This window comes from Clarias gariepinus, chromosome 10 (genome assembly GCF_024256425.1).
Source record: "Clarias gariepinus isolate MV-2021 ecotype Netherlands chromosome 10, CGAR_prim_01v2, whole genome shotgun sequence".
In the NCBI taxonomy this organism is placed as follows: domain Eukaryota; kingdom Metazoa; phylum Chordata; class Actinopteri; order Siluriformes; family Clariidae; genus Clarias; species Clarias gariepinus.
The window spans coordinates 18,646,557-18,660,912 of NC_071109.1; the positions used below are offsets into that span (position 1 = coordinate 18,646,557).

The 14,356-nt window shown below is 38.3% G+C and overlaps 1 protein-coding gene across 1 annotated transcript in view; it reads left to right on the forward strand.

Annotated features, from left to right (window-relative positions):
- Positions 1 to 4,452: 4,452 nt before the first annotated feature.
- Positions 4,453 to 14,356, forward strand: part of mcf2a (MCF.2 cell line derived transforming sequence a) — a 40,149-nt gene continuing 30,245 nt past the window's right edge. The window contains exons 1-4 of the mRNA XM_053505770.1: positions 4,453 to 4,916; positions 10,572 to 10,640; positions 12,024 to 12,138; positions 12,406 to 12,496. Coding sequence (XP_053361745.1) covers positions 4,823 to 4,916; positions 10,572 to 10,640; positions 12,024 to 12,138; positions 12,406 to 12,496 — 369 coding nt within the window. The 5' untranslated portion in view covers positions 4,453 to 4,822. The remainder of the gene's footprint in view (positions 4,917 to 10,571; positions 10,641 to 12,023; positions 12,139 to 12,405; positions 12,497 to 14,356) is intronic.

Sequence of the window (14,356 nt, forward strand, 5' to 3'; positions counted from 1 at the left end):
GGGAAATGTTCAACAAACCACTCTGTCACCAGTCTTGCTGTGTGTATTGATGCATTATCATCCTAATACACAGCTCCGCCATCAGGATACAATGCTTGAAACTTTGGGTGCACATGATCCTCCAGAATGGTTCGGTAGTCCTTGGCAAAGACCCGCCCATCTAGCACAAGTATTGGATCTAGGGAATGCCCTGATATCCCAAACCATCACTGATCCACCCCCATGCTTCACTCTGGGAATGCAACAGTCTGGGTGGTACAGTACGCTTGTCTGGGGCTTCTCCACACCATAACTCTCCCGGATGTGGGAGACAGTGAAGGTGGACTCATCAAAGAACAATACATGTTTCACATTGTCCACAGCCCAAGATTTTTGCTGCTGGCACTATTAAAACCGACCCTTGGCATGAGTGACCAAAGGTTTGGATCTTACACCCCGGGCATGTACTGTACATTGACCCTGTGGAGCTCTCGACAAACAGTTTTGATGGAAACAGGAGAGTTAAGGTGCACATTTAATTCTGCAGTGAGTTGAGCAGCTGTGGTTTTATGTTTTTTGGATACAATTCAGGTTAGCACCCGGACATCCCTTTTAGACACCTTTCTCTTGCGTCCACAGTTACTCCTGTTGGATGTGGTTCTTGGTGGTATGATGACATTACCCTGGATACTGTGGCTCTTGATATATCACAAAGACTTGCTGTCTTGGTCACAGATGCACCAGCGAGACGCGCACCAACAATCCATAATGTTGTGTGCAAGCAAAACTGTGCTATTCCTCTGCTAATTAACTCTCTACTCCACCTGTTTAGGGATTTTGGACTCCATTGCACCTTCCAGTGCAGACCCATAAAAGCCAAACCTGACCCTTGGCTTAACGATACTACGCGTACCATTAGGCAGCACTGCAGATAAGTCGAGCGCAGGTGGAAGAAGGACAAATTACAAGTATCACTGGGTATACTGCGTGACAGTCTTTCTGATTATCAAAATGCAGTTGAAGAAGCTAAATGTGTTTACTTGTCAAATGTAATTTCTACCAACTGCAATCGATCTAGGTTGTTATTCAATACAATTCAGCCAGTTACAAATCCATTGTGCAATGTTCTGAAACATGTACAGTATCAAGGTCATTGTGTGATGAATCTCTGAATCATTTTGTTGATAAGATAGCCTCTGTTAGGCAGAATATTAACATTACTTCTAATGTTCTTAATATATGTTCTTCTTCTTCTACGCCCTCATCTGTGTTTAACAAGTTTGAGCCAGTGTCCCTATCTCTTCTCTCTGAAGTTATCCAGCCGTTATTCGCAACTTACTGTCCTGTGGACATTATTCCATCTAGGGTGCTGAAGCAGGTTTTAACAGAGTGGGTCCATGTCTCTTCTCTTTTATTAACAGTTTCCTTGGTTCAGGGTTTGTCCCAGATGTCTTCAAGCACTCTGTGGTCATGCCTCTTCTTAAGAAATCCAATCTTGATCCTGCAGTATTGTTTAATTTTAGACCAGTATCTCATTTATCCTTTTTATCTAAGGTCTTAAAAAAAATTGTCTCTATCTAGAAATTCCAATCCGGCTTTAGAACTTGCCACGGCACTGAATCCGATCTCCTGAAGGTACAGAATGATATCCTCCTATCCCTTGATTCCAAAAAACCTGTGCTGCTCGTGATCTTGGACCTCACTGCAGCTTTTGATACTGTTGACCACTCGATTCTCCTGACACGTCTGGCACAAGAAATGGTTTAGGTCATATTTAACAAATAGAACTTTCTCAGTCATGATTGGTGATCTCTCTTCTTCCTCAGCCCCTTTGACCTCTGGTGTTCCACAGGGTTCCATTTTGGGCCCTGTTTTATTTTCCTTGTACATGCTGCCATTAGGGTTGATCATTTCAGGGCACATGTTTCTATTTCACAAATCTATCTGCCAGTTGTGCCAAATTAATTTAATGCACTTTAATCAATCCACAGTTGTCTTCATGACATCAAACTTTGGCTGTCACAAAATTGTCTGTATGAATGAGAGCAAAACAGAATGTATTATTTTTGGGACCCCAAATTTTTCTAGTTTTATCACTGCTGGTCTCGATTCTCCGGTTACTCATTTAAGCCATGCAGTCAAAAATTTCGGGGTGGCTTTAGACAGCGGTTTAAACTTTCAGACACACATTGACTTTGTTGTCAGGGCAGGATTTTTTCATCCTCGCCTCCTTGCAAAGGTCAAACCCTTTTTGAATCGGAGTGACCAAGAGAAAGTCATTCATGCTTTTATTATTTCGCGGTTAGACAACTGCAACGCACTTTATGTGGGAATCACTTCCACTCATCAAGCTCGTCTACATCGTCTGCAACTTGTTCAGAATGCTGCGGCTCGTATGCTGACCAATAATCGTAAAAATGATCATATCACACCAATCCTGTATTCCCTCCACTGGCTTCCGGTACAATCCTGGATTCAGTTTAAACTTTCGATGTTTGTTTTAATGCCATTAATGGTCTGGCACTTTCCTACTTGTGTGAGACAATAAGCTTTTATCACCAAAGTAGAGCCTTATGTTTTGCAAACCAAAACTTGCTAGTGGTCCCTCGGTCAAGATGCAAACAATGGGGGGATCGCTCCTTTACAGTGGCTGGTCCTAAACTCTAGAACACCATTCCACCTAAGTTACGCAAAATTACAGACCTCCCTTTGTTTAAAGCAAAACTAAAGACTCACTTATTTAGAATGGCTTTTAATATTTTATAATTTTATGTTTTTTTCATAATTTTATCATTTTATTATATGTATTATTATTATTATTATTATTATTATTATTATTATATTTTTCATTTATATTTTTAACTGTGTTTTATTTTGTTCCTGTATTTTTATTTCTATTTTTATTACTATTTTATTGTCATTTTTAGTGCTGTGAAGCACTTTTGTTCAACTTAGGTTGCTGTAAAGTGCTATATACTGTAAATAAATGTTGATTGATTGATTGATTGATTGATTGATTGATTGATTGATTGGTTAAATTTTGCCATGAAACCCCCAACATTAAATTGGCTAGTGTTTCAGTTTCATTGTCCAACCCCTGTTTGTTTTGTAAGAACTCAGTACTGTTTACTGTACGTGCAGCTACTTTAATGTTGTTGTCAGACTCTTGTCAGACTTCCTCATGAGTTTTATTTTTGTCTTTTATTTAAATGCATAGGGATGCCCTGTTTTTAGGACTGTAGATTTAGCAGTTGACTGAAACCAGGAGATTAAGATAATCCTACAGAGACAGATGATCTTTATTTGGGGCTAATCATACTCCCCGGATTGACAGGTGTATGGTACATGCTTTTGAACATGAGTTTGATTGTGATTGGTTAATTCCGAGCACAGTCACTTTTCCCACTTTTGTTCTGTTTCTTTTTTTGTACGATGTTTTCCTAAATTGGTTTCTATGCCTGTTGGCTTAGTGCTCATCACTTTCACCTTTCACCTCTAGGATCCAGGGTCCATTCCCTGTTAAGTTAGTTTCCCACCTCTATGTGCATGTTTTCTACATGCTTAGTGGGTTTTCTCCGGGTATTCCAGTTTCTTCCCACCTAATCAAACACATGCAGATGAATTGCGTTCCCCAAATTGCCCGTAGTGTGCAAGTGTGTGTATGTATTGGCTCCTCAATGGATTGGCACCCTGTCTAGGGTGTACCCTGCCTCATCTCCGGGGGAAAGGCTGCGACTCTGTTGACTCCCTATAAAGCCTCATAGGCAGTGAGTGAGTGAAAGAGGGTTGCTATGCCACATTAAGGGTGGAAAGTGTACTGAAATGCTTTAAATTGGTTACATATTTCTTGCACATCACAGGAACATACAAATTTTAACAAGGATGTGTACAAAATCAAAAGGCGACTTTACCATTAAAAATATATGCGGGTGTTCCAAAAATTATCAGTGAGCAGCTGTCATGAATTTAGGTTATGGAAAATGATTTCCTAAAAAGAGTGGAAAATAGATATAAAAAAAATAGATATTGCTGGGAACAGGCCATGCCTATCTACGATTGTTCTTTGACAATAGGTTTGACTACCCATGTCCGTTTATGTTTCCAGTACCACGTTGCTCTGTTGTTTTCTTTTGCTCTGAAACGTACAGTGGGTGCAAAGCAGAGGAAGGAAAAAAAAATGTTTTTCTTTCCCACAGTGTACAGTATGAGTGAGATTATCAGCATTACTGTGTGTGATGCTCGAGCCTCCACTGAGACAATGCACACAGCAGCAGCAGAGAGCTTTTTCCATTCCGTCTATGCAGGCTGACCAATGAGAGGATTTGAGAGAACAGTATAGGGAGGAGCCTGGAGCCAGAGTGCCAGCAGCCTCACACAGAGCTGCAGCACTGGCGCACTCTCATCCACAGAGTCAGAGATAGTGGCGTGTGGAGAGAGAAAGAGAGAGAGGAAGAGGAAGAGGGCTGTTATGGAGAGATGACCCATTACAGTTTGGGTCAGAATGATGTTCTAACATTCCAGCACTTCTCCACCTTATCCTCTGTACTCATGTGGACAGCATATGGAGAACTTTGATTGGTGGACCGCTCACCCTGTCATAGTTTGTGTATGAATGTGTGCATGGGCTTGGTGTTTATAGTATTTTCCTAGATGGCACTTTAATCTGGAGAAGCTGGAATATACATATTGCTTTATTCAAAGTGACTGTCAGGAGAGGAGCCCTGGTCCTGCTTGGTACTGTACTTTTCACTTCTTTTAGGAACCGGAGGAATGAAGGAAGGAATGATGTGAGGGCCTGGAAGGCCCGGAAGTGTAGTCTTTTACCCTGAAGCACAGCTAGGGAATGGACACAGCCTCTCCTCACCAGCCTCAGATCGACATGGAGGGCTACTACACTCTTCTGCAGGTTGGCACTAAGCTGGAGACCACACTGCAGCGTGAGTACTCATCACATACCAACTCTCCCTGCGTCCTGGGTGTATACTGTAATGTAGTAGAGATCACATAAGCATGCACCTACTGGTTTAACCGATGCATGTTTGCTCAGCTGGAGTCATTTTAAATCCTTAACAAATTTCACCCAGATTCTTTTTTTTTTTTATTTGCTCTTTCATAATCTACATATAATGTAATGGTTGTGCAGTTAAGGTCCAATGTGTTAGGCTTGATTACATGCAGCGATTATATTTACATTAAGTATAGTGATAGAATATCAATATCTGGACAAGTTACAGTACATTATACTTTGCAAGAGCATCTTGGTTATCATTAGTATGTTATTGATAAAGAGCTAAGTGGACAATAAGCATATTTGAATCAGATCATAGCATTTCAGATTTTTTAATGCTCCTATCATTCCCTAATTTTTCAATTAATTTACATTCACATTTGCTTCATAATAAAAAAAATGCTACATAGACCTTTCTAGCAGGCAGACAAGATTTATAGCTCTGTCACTGATGTACAGTAGGATGGGAAGTCACATTGTGCTGCACCAGATGGCAGAGAAGCCGCCAGCACAGTGGTTACCCGTCTTCTCTTCATTTCTTCTGCAGTCCCAAAACATGGCTTCTGCCTGAAACAGTGACTCAGCATCTGAACGCTGTACTGCTTAGCTTCCCCAGCTGGTTCACTTTCTCCGCTCCTCTCCAAAAGCACATATTCTGTTAATACAAAATAAATAAATATATTTTTTATTCATCTGAAGGATGTGCCCTGCTTTGACCTTAAATGTATCATATACTCCTGTAGTTAGGGCACACATCAGCAAATGATACATTTGTGTATAGTGTCTTTGTGTGATGCTGCTCTGCTCCATGTGAAGGTAATTCTGCAGCTATGCATGTCTATTTTTACCTGATGTTATGCTTAGAACTGTCTAATGACCAGGGTAACATGATCCAGCTGTTCTTCTCAGAGTTGCTTTAGTGTACAGACAAACTGATGCACTGGTGTAAAAACATCTGGTGTTTTCATCTAAATATTTAACTGGATTGTTTCTCTGGGTTATAATCCGTCTAGTACCAGTTCTGTAACGTATGTAGAGTTGGTTTAAGTCTCCACTGCCCTATATGTGTCAGAGTAAAGACTACCTGAATAAGAATCCATCTACTTCTTGTTTCTGAAGCATTTCCTCATTTCTACAGTAGTAAAGTGGTTGTAAGCGCGCTGAGAATGAGGTTTTGTCAAACCTAGACGATAAATAGTTGATTGTCTGCTTCAGATTTATCACACTTGAGATACTGTAGAACATATGAAACCTAATGATGAAAAAATGAGAAAATGATCACAATTACGCATTTATTCAGCAGAATCAATATGCATATGTGCAAGTATTTCATATGCATTCCCTACAACCACTCAAGCCGTTAATCCAGTTTAATCTTCTTTGCACCGAATTCCCTCACACTAAAATTTCCTTTTTGGGAAAGAAAATGTGAACCTTTTTCCAATCTGCACATACACTATATTGTCAAAAGTATTTGCTCGTCTGCCTTCACATGCATATGAATTTGAGTAACATCCCATTTTTAATTCATAGGGTTTAATATGATGTTGGCTCACCCATTGCAGCTAAAACAGCTTCAACTCTTCTGTGAAGGCTTTCCACAAGGATTAGGAGTGTGTTTATGGGAATTTTGACCATTCTTCCAGAAGCGCATTTGTGAGGTCAGACACTGATGTTAGACGAGAAGGCCTGGTTCACAATCTCATCTCAAAAGTTTTTTATCGGGTTTAGAATTGGATGTTACTTAAGTTCATATGCATATGAAGGCAGGCAAGCAAATAGTTTGAATGATATAGTGTATCTGTATATCCCTAGTGAGTTTATGTGATGGACTGCTTTTCTGCTAGGTTGTGGCAGTGGCAAGGAATAAAACACACACAACGCAAACAAAGGCTTACTGGTAAAAAAATAAATTAGTTTTGATTAAATTGGAATGTTATGTCAAAGCAGAAGTGAAAATAAGGACAATTAGCATCCGAAAACAGGATTCTATAAAAAAAGAAACATGCATGACCATGTCCGGTTAGTGATATGAGACAAGAAGGATTGCTGGTTGTCCAGAACTATCCCAAGGCTGCGTGCGTCAGACGGTATAATCTGTATGCTGTCCAGAGGGATTATATAATCTTGATGTGGTGATCTATCTCTGGGAATGCATAGCAACTCAGTCTTGCTGGGTTTTAGTTACCCGTCCTCTTCCACAAACCTGTAAAGGATATATAAAAATGGAGGATAGTCATACATTAGGCAATGCCAATGACATGGCAATGAAAACAGCATCAGGTTCAGAATGAAGGGTGTGTTATACATAGACAATAATAAAACTTTTATTACAGCAGGAAAAAATGTTTTTAAAAAAGGTGCACAGAGCCAAAAGTTGATTTGACCAGTGCCATATCAACTTCTAGCTAGAAACTTGGCAAAATTAAACCATCTCCAATTATTAAAAAGTATTAGTCACTGTAACGGTTCCTAACACTTAGTAGACCAAATGATTTTGATGTGGAGCGTAGATTAAAATAATGATGTGGTGCATTCCATTTAGGCAGGAAAAAGCACTTAGGCTGATCACCTAAGGGGTTTCCTTGCTTAAATTAAAAAGGCAAAGAGGGGTGGTGGCAGGGAAGTACAGTATCTCTCATATCTCTCAGCATGTAGTTTAAGCATTAAAACATTATCAGATAAATGGTAAACAGTTTTCAGTTGCAAATGTATTCACAAAATGTTAAAAGCCCAAACTTCTCATTATAACTGGGCTATATGTATACACATACTGAGCAAATGGATGATTCTGTAAACATTATTTGCACACACACCCTCAGAAATAAATGATTTGCCATGGGCTTTGTGTATATAAAGCCAACATACTGTAACTGACTGGATATGACTGGTTCCTCTGAGAAAAGGCATTTTATTGGCATGGAAGAACAAACATGGAATAACACTCAAGCATTTAATAAGCAGAACAGCATAATTGCTAGTGCTTTTTTATGATTGAATTATTAGAACTAATTTTTTAGAATTAGACTGAAGAGGAAGGAGATCTCAAAAGTACAGAATATAATTTGTGGTCATCTGTTTAGTGTCCCAAAATAAATTATGGTAATTTTAATTATACTCCCATACTTTAAGTGTTTTTTTTTTTTTTTAGTAAATGAACAATTAAAATAAAATAAATGAATTTAACAATGATTTAAATTATATAATTATATAATGATTGAATTAAATTAAAACTAAAACTTAACATTGCTAAAAAAAGAATATTAGTCACTGATGATACCTGGAATAAACAACAAGAAAAAAATAGAATATTTCTCATTATAAAATAATCAACTGTTATGCCGATTTCTAGGCATCTTGTCTTATTCTTTTAAGAAAAATTGCACTGCTTAAATGCCAATAGAATTGAAACGCTTTTGTGCCTAAAATTATAAAAAATATCTACAAATATTGGTAGAGTATGCCTATATGCAAAATATTCTTCTAGATAATTAACTACGTAATTGAACGCACATCCATTCTCATCATAGCAGTTTTAACAGAGGTGTTAAGGCTTCTTAAAGTCACTTAATAGTAACGAATGGTAAATCCATGTATTGGTGCACCAATGCTCGCAATGTCTTGTTTGGTTAGTCATTAAATATTCATCTCTGATTGAGTGACTTCATTCATCATGCCTGTCTCCTGCTGCCAAACCTTTCCACTGGCCCCAGCAGCCCGATACGCACAAATAATTACATTATCTCTTAAACCCTTATACAGTTTTAATGTCCTACATTTATTATTTAATAGATAGCGATATGTTAATGATTAATGGTGTGAACTGTAAAATAAGTAATATACAGTACTGTACTAGTGCTGTGTTATACAGTATGTGCTATATTGAGATAAAAATACGAGAGGTGTTCAAGTCAAACTAGGACTTTTGATTGTGCAGAACAACAGAACCTTGCTGCACTAATGCACTAGTTTCCAGTGTTTCACTAGTGTTTGGATACCATCAGAAATCTTTCTCAGTATGCCAGACCCATGGATTGCCTGCTTTGCATCCAAAACACTGGCCTACCAAGAACTCCTCATGGCACAAACATGTGGAAATGGCTTGGAGTGAGGTCAGGACTGTGTGTGTGATGCTCCAATTACTCCCAGCTGAGATTCCTGTTATTTGCAAGCAGTATTCCTGAATTATTGTGTGTACAGTTCCCACAGACAGATGAGTCCCTTCCACAAGTTGGTGACAAATTATCTATAGATTTTTATGGATCAGGCGTTCGCCCCACTTAATGTTCACAGGAACGACTGCAGTGGGCTCAGAGCCAACTTGGCCAGGATTGCCATTCACAGGCGCACCATTCAAATGTTTTACCAAGGTCAAGGATCTGATCACTGTACTCTGCATGTCGTCTTTGAATGTCAGTTATACACCTTTATATACAGTATAATTTTATAAAGATATTTGATGAGAAACATTTAAAATTTGTTTACCTTGTGTATGGAAAGTCCAGTTGTTTAAGTGATAAGATAATTTTTTTACATTAGGGGGTGCAGTATGAATGAAATCAAATTTAAAATAAATGATACATTTTCTCCAGTATACACAAGCTACAGTGATTAATTCTTTTAAAAAAAAGTATTAAAAAACATCCTTTAGAACTTTATAGTTGCATTTAGTTTTGTGAAATGTCATTTAAATGTTTAATGGGCTTTTTTTCCTTGCAAATACAGTACGTAACGCCAAATTACCAAGAAACCGAGAAGTCCTTTATCTTCTCCCATCTTAGGGATCTTAAAGGAGCGCCTTTACCTTTGTTACAAAATTTTGACCTTGGAGCCTTATTCCATGAATGTTAACTCAACTTCTTCTCATATAAAATGTCACATATTCAACAATAACCCTCTTATTTAACCCAAATATTTATTTTTGTGGAGTGTAAAAAAATTGCCTTTAGTGATAAAATATACATATTGTTTACTCAGATTAAGTGTAATGATATTTAGCTAAGTCAGTCAGGGTACCAGTGAAATTGTTGCGAATATCTTGGCCATTCATTTTTAAATATAAGTGTAGTATTACTGTAAGTGCAGAGAACTGGCACATTGCTTTGTACTGTTTAAACCATAGGTATGTAGGAAGTGAGGTTGCTGGGGATATGTAATTTGAGCACCCTGTTGTAAGCATTGTGTTACGTAGCCACAACCAGTGACAATTCATCAGTGTTTCAAGGCTTTTACCTCTCACTCTGCATAATGTAGCTACATCACATAACAGTTGCTAATAGTTTCACTATACTATAATTGTCAAATAAATGAAAGTAGCTACAGAACAACAGGCTTTAAGGTGAATCACTGAATAATAAGTTCATCAATCAGGTGTAAAATGATTTATGCAGCAATGTGATAAAGCTGAATAGTCCTGCTTAATGTTGTTTCACCATGAAAACACTGGGTGGCATTGTAACTGTCTTAAAAATATCTTTATCATGTCAAGATGGGTGTTTTAAGGTTACCACAACCACTAAACCCATTACCTTCTCAGAAAAATAAAAATATTGATCTCTCTTTTTTATTTCTATTATTTGTCCAGAGGTGTCAATTCCTGTGAGTATGAAAGAGGTGGCCGGCTATATTGAGAAGCAAGTGGCTTATTTATCAGGTAAGGGGCTGAGTGTGTTTGCTTTCATGCCATTGCATTAATGTTTGTCCAATCATGTGCATTACTCTGTGATGATATCTCATATATTCAAAGCATACAGATACACTGCCTGGTCAAAAAAAAAAATCGCCATTTCAGGGCCAAATTATTAACCTGCGGCAAGCACTGAAAATGATTAGTGAGGTTTAAAATGACTGGAATTGGGTTAAGAGCTGTCCAACACATTATTAATACTTGTAATGACTGCCTTTGTGGAAGAAATGTGGTCAGGGAAAAAAAAAATCATGAATGGAGATAACTTAAGGGCTTGGTAAAATTACAATAAAAATCACAGTTATGTTTAATAGTGAAAGTAAGAGCATTTCCACATGGACAATGTGACTAGAACTCACATGATGTAATTAAACAGCTGTGTCCATAAGAAAACCACTTTTCAGTGGGAATAATCAGAAAAAAAAAAGCGATCATAAAGATTGTACTTGAGCGATGATAAAACTAAAAATGTCATGTGGTCTGCTGAGTTCAGACTGGCTTTATACCAGGGTGATGGGTGTGTCAAGGTAAGAAGGGAAGCACATTACATAATGCACCATCATGCATTGTGCTCACTCCACAAGCCTCTGGAGGAAGTGTTACAGTATGACCTGGGGTTACTTCAATTGGTCAGGTCTAGACTCAGCAATGTTATGTGGCAATAAAATGAAGTCAGCTAATGACCTTAATGTACTGAATGACCAGGTTATCACATCTATGGACTTTTTCTTTCTCTGAAGGAACAGAAATATAGGAATATTCCAGGATTTAAATTGTGGAAATGTGGTTCTGGGAGCACAGAGATTTTTTTACACACATGATCTTGCCACGACACTGTGTGCTGTAATCAAAGCTAAAGGTGTTCAATAAAATCTTGGAGTTGATTTTTTTGGGGGGCCAGGCAGTGTATTATTTCTTTATTCACATATTTAGCATTGTTTTTACAGTGGGTATAGAAAAGAATCCACCCCTTTAAAATAGTCACGAGTTAAAAATTTTTTTTTGAAAGATATGAAACATATAACACCTACAGTACATGTCAGAAAAAAATATCTTCAATAAATAAGAATCACTCATTTGGAAAAGTACTACCCCCTCCTAAAAATAAGGTATAAACTGATCAGGTGAAGCTAATCACCTGCTTAATGGCACACAAAGCTTTTTAACTTTGAGATAGACTGTGATCAGTATCAGCAAAGCAACGGAATGTGATTATTTTAAAGGGGGGTGATTCTTTTCTATACCCACAATAGATACATAAATTTTGTTGTAATTGAAAAAGCATAACCATTTACTATAACAAACTAGCATGATCAAAGATTTATTAACGCTTTGATCTGGTCTCCTCAGGGGGCCGTGGTGAGGATTCTAGTGTCATCATTACCTTGCCAGAGTGCTCAGAATTCAGTGATATTCCAGAAGAGGCTCTGGCTAAAGTCCTCACATATCTCACACTGATTCCACGGTGTGTGAGACTGAATCATCTTTTCCCTTTCCTTCTCTCTCACTGCAATGCAGCACAAAAGTGCTAGTTTATTTATTGGGTCAACACTGGCTACCTCATCTTACTGTAGTTCTTTAACTATTTCAGTAATTTGATCAACCTTATTTATTTAAGAATTGTTCTGTGCATTAATTATTTTTTACAAGCATTTTCCAGTTTGTAAGCATTAAAGCATCATTAATGTGCTACTGCTCTCATCTATTAAAATACAACTACTAATATTCTCAGAGCACGGCAACCAGGAGTAAAGTTTATCATCATTTTGGACCGAAGGCTGGATACCTGGAATTCCATAAAAACAGCACTTGCAAGGATAGCGGTAAGAGGATATGCACAAAATATTTAACCATATATGTATACTACCTCTGTTTATGACATACATTTATGATAGTGGTAAAATCTCTAATAAAATAACTATATGGTTTAGTTGGTGCTGCTGAACTGGTTAAATTTTCTTTTGCCTACTAATTTTAATTATTTATAATGATGCATAATTATCAATAAATATATCCTTATATCATTGTAATATACTGGCAAAAACACAGGTGAGGATTAGAAGTACTGAAGTACCATTTCTCTAAATTTGTGAAAAATATTTTTATGGTTTCATTATACCCTTTTGCATGCTAATGGCCTGACGGAAGATGAGACTGACAGACAGGACTAGTGAGGGAAAAATGACTAAAACACTGAGACTGATGAAAATAGGAACTGATAGAAGGAATGATTAAGAGGCTAAAGGACAAACATACAGTAGTCTACCATAGAATGACAGAAATCTGATGAAGAGACCAACAGACTGACTGACATTCGCACCGACAAAGAAAATAATGGACAGACTGGCAATTATACTGACTTAACAACTAAACATAACAACAAACAAAGAAACTGACAAACAAACAGATAGGTCTGAGCTGACAGAGAGACTGCTGAGGAAATCCCTGCTGAGGAATTGCCAATGAGATTTTCAGGAAGACTGACAGTGACTGACAGGCTAACATAGTAACTGACAAACTGACACAGAGACTGACACACAGAATGATGGATTGAAATAGTGAATGAGAGATAGCGACTGTCACATACACTGGCACATGGAAGACACATAAAATAAGACATACAGTAGACGGTGGGACTGACATAGAGACTAACAGAAAAATATAACAGGCTGTCATAGATACTGACACAGAGCCTGTCCCAGAGAATGACAAACTAGCACAGAGATTGACAGACAGACACATGGACTGATGTAGAGACTGAAACAGGGAATGAAAGACCGACACAGAAACTGATACAGACCTCAAAAACAGCGAATGGAAGATGGACACAGAAGTGGACAGAAGTGTAAGACAGAAAATGAAAGAGATCCAGAAAGACTGACACAGGGACGGACACAGGGGCTGACACAGGGACGGACACAGGGACGGACACAGGGACGGACACAGGGACGGACACAGGGACGGACACAGGGACGGACACAGGGACGGACACAGAGAAAGACAGACCGACACAGGGACGGAACGGAAACAGAGAAAGAGATTGGCAGTTGGACACAGAGTCAGACACAGAAACAGACGTATTGACTGAGAGAAAGATATTGACACAAACTGACACAAAAAATTTAAGACTGATGCAGGAAATAAAAAGAGAGCCTGAAAGACTGACTCTAAGACTGCACTGCTCATCATGGTTAGACGATAAGTTATCCCTAGATAATATCATGTGTTAAAGTGAATAGGTTTAATAGCCATACACAGATTGCAGCACATTGGTATGTTGTAAAGATTTTTTAGCTTCAGAGATATATGGCAGGCAATTTTAGCTCCTAGTCTTTAAACTACAAAAGTGCAGTAATGAAACGCTTCATTGACGCAATAGAGCAAGTCTGGGGAACAAAAAGTGCAGAGTAAGGCTTGCATATGATTGGTCAGCTTCTGCATGCAGAGATACCTGAGTTTAGGCAGAATGCACTACGTGCAGGTTATACATGATGAGTTTCTGCTGTGTGGTGGATGCAGAGAGAGAGAGAGAGAGAGACTGCGGGTGGCTCTGCAGCCACCACTGCATCACGCAGGCAATGACAGGAAGGGACGAGCTGATTTTAAGGATTATCTCTACTGTTTAGTCGTCTGTTATCATGAGTGCTTCACGTTCCTTCTACGGAACTCTACGCAAGTGGAAT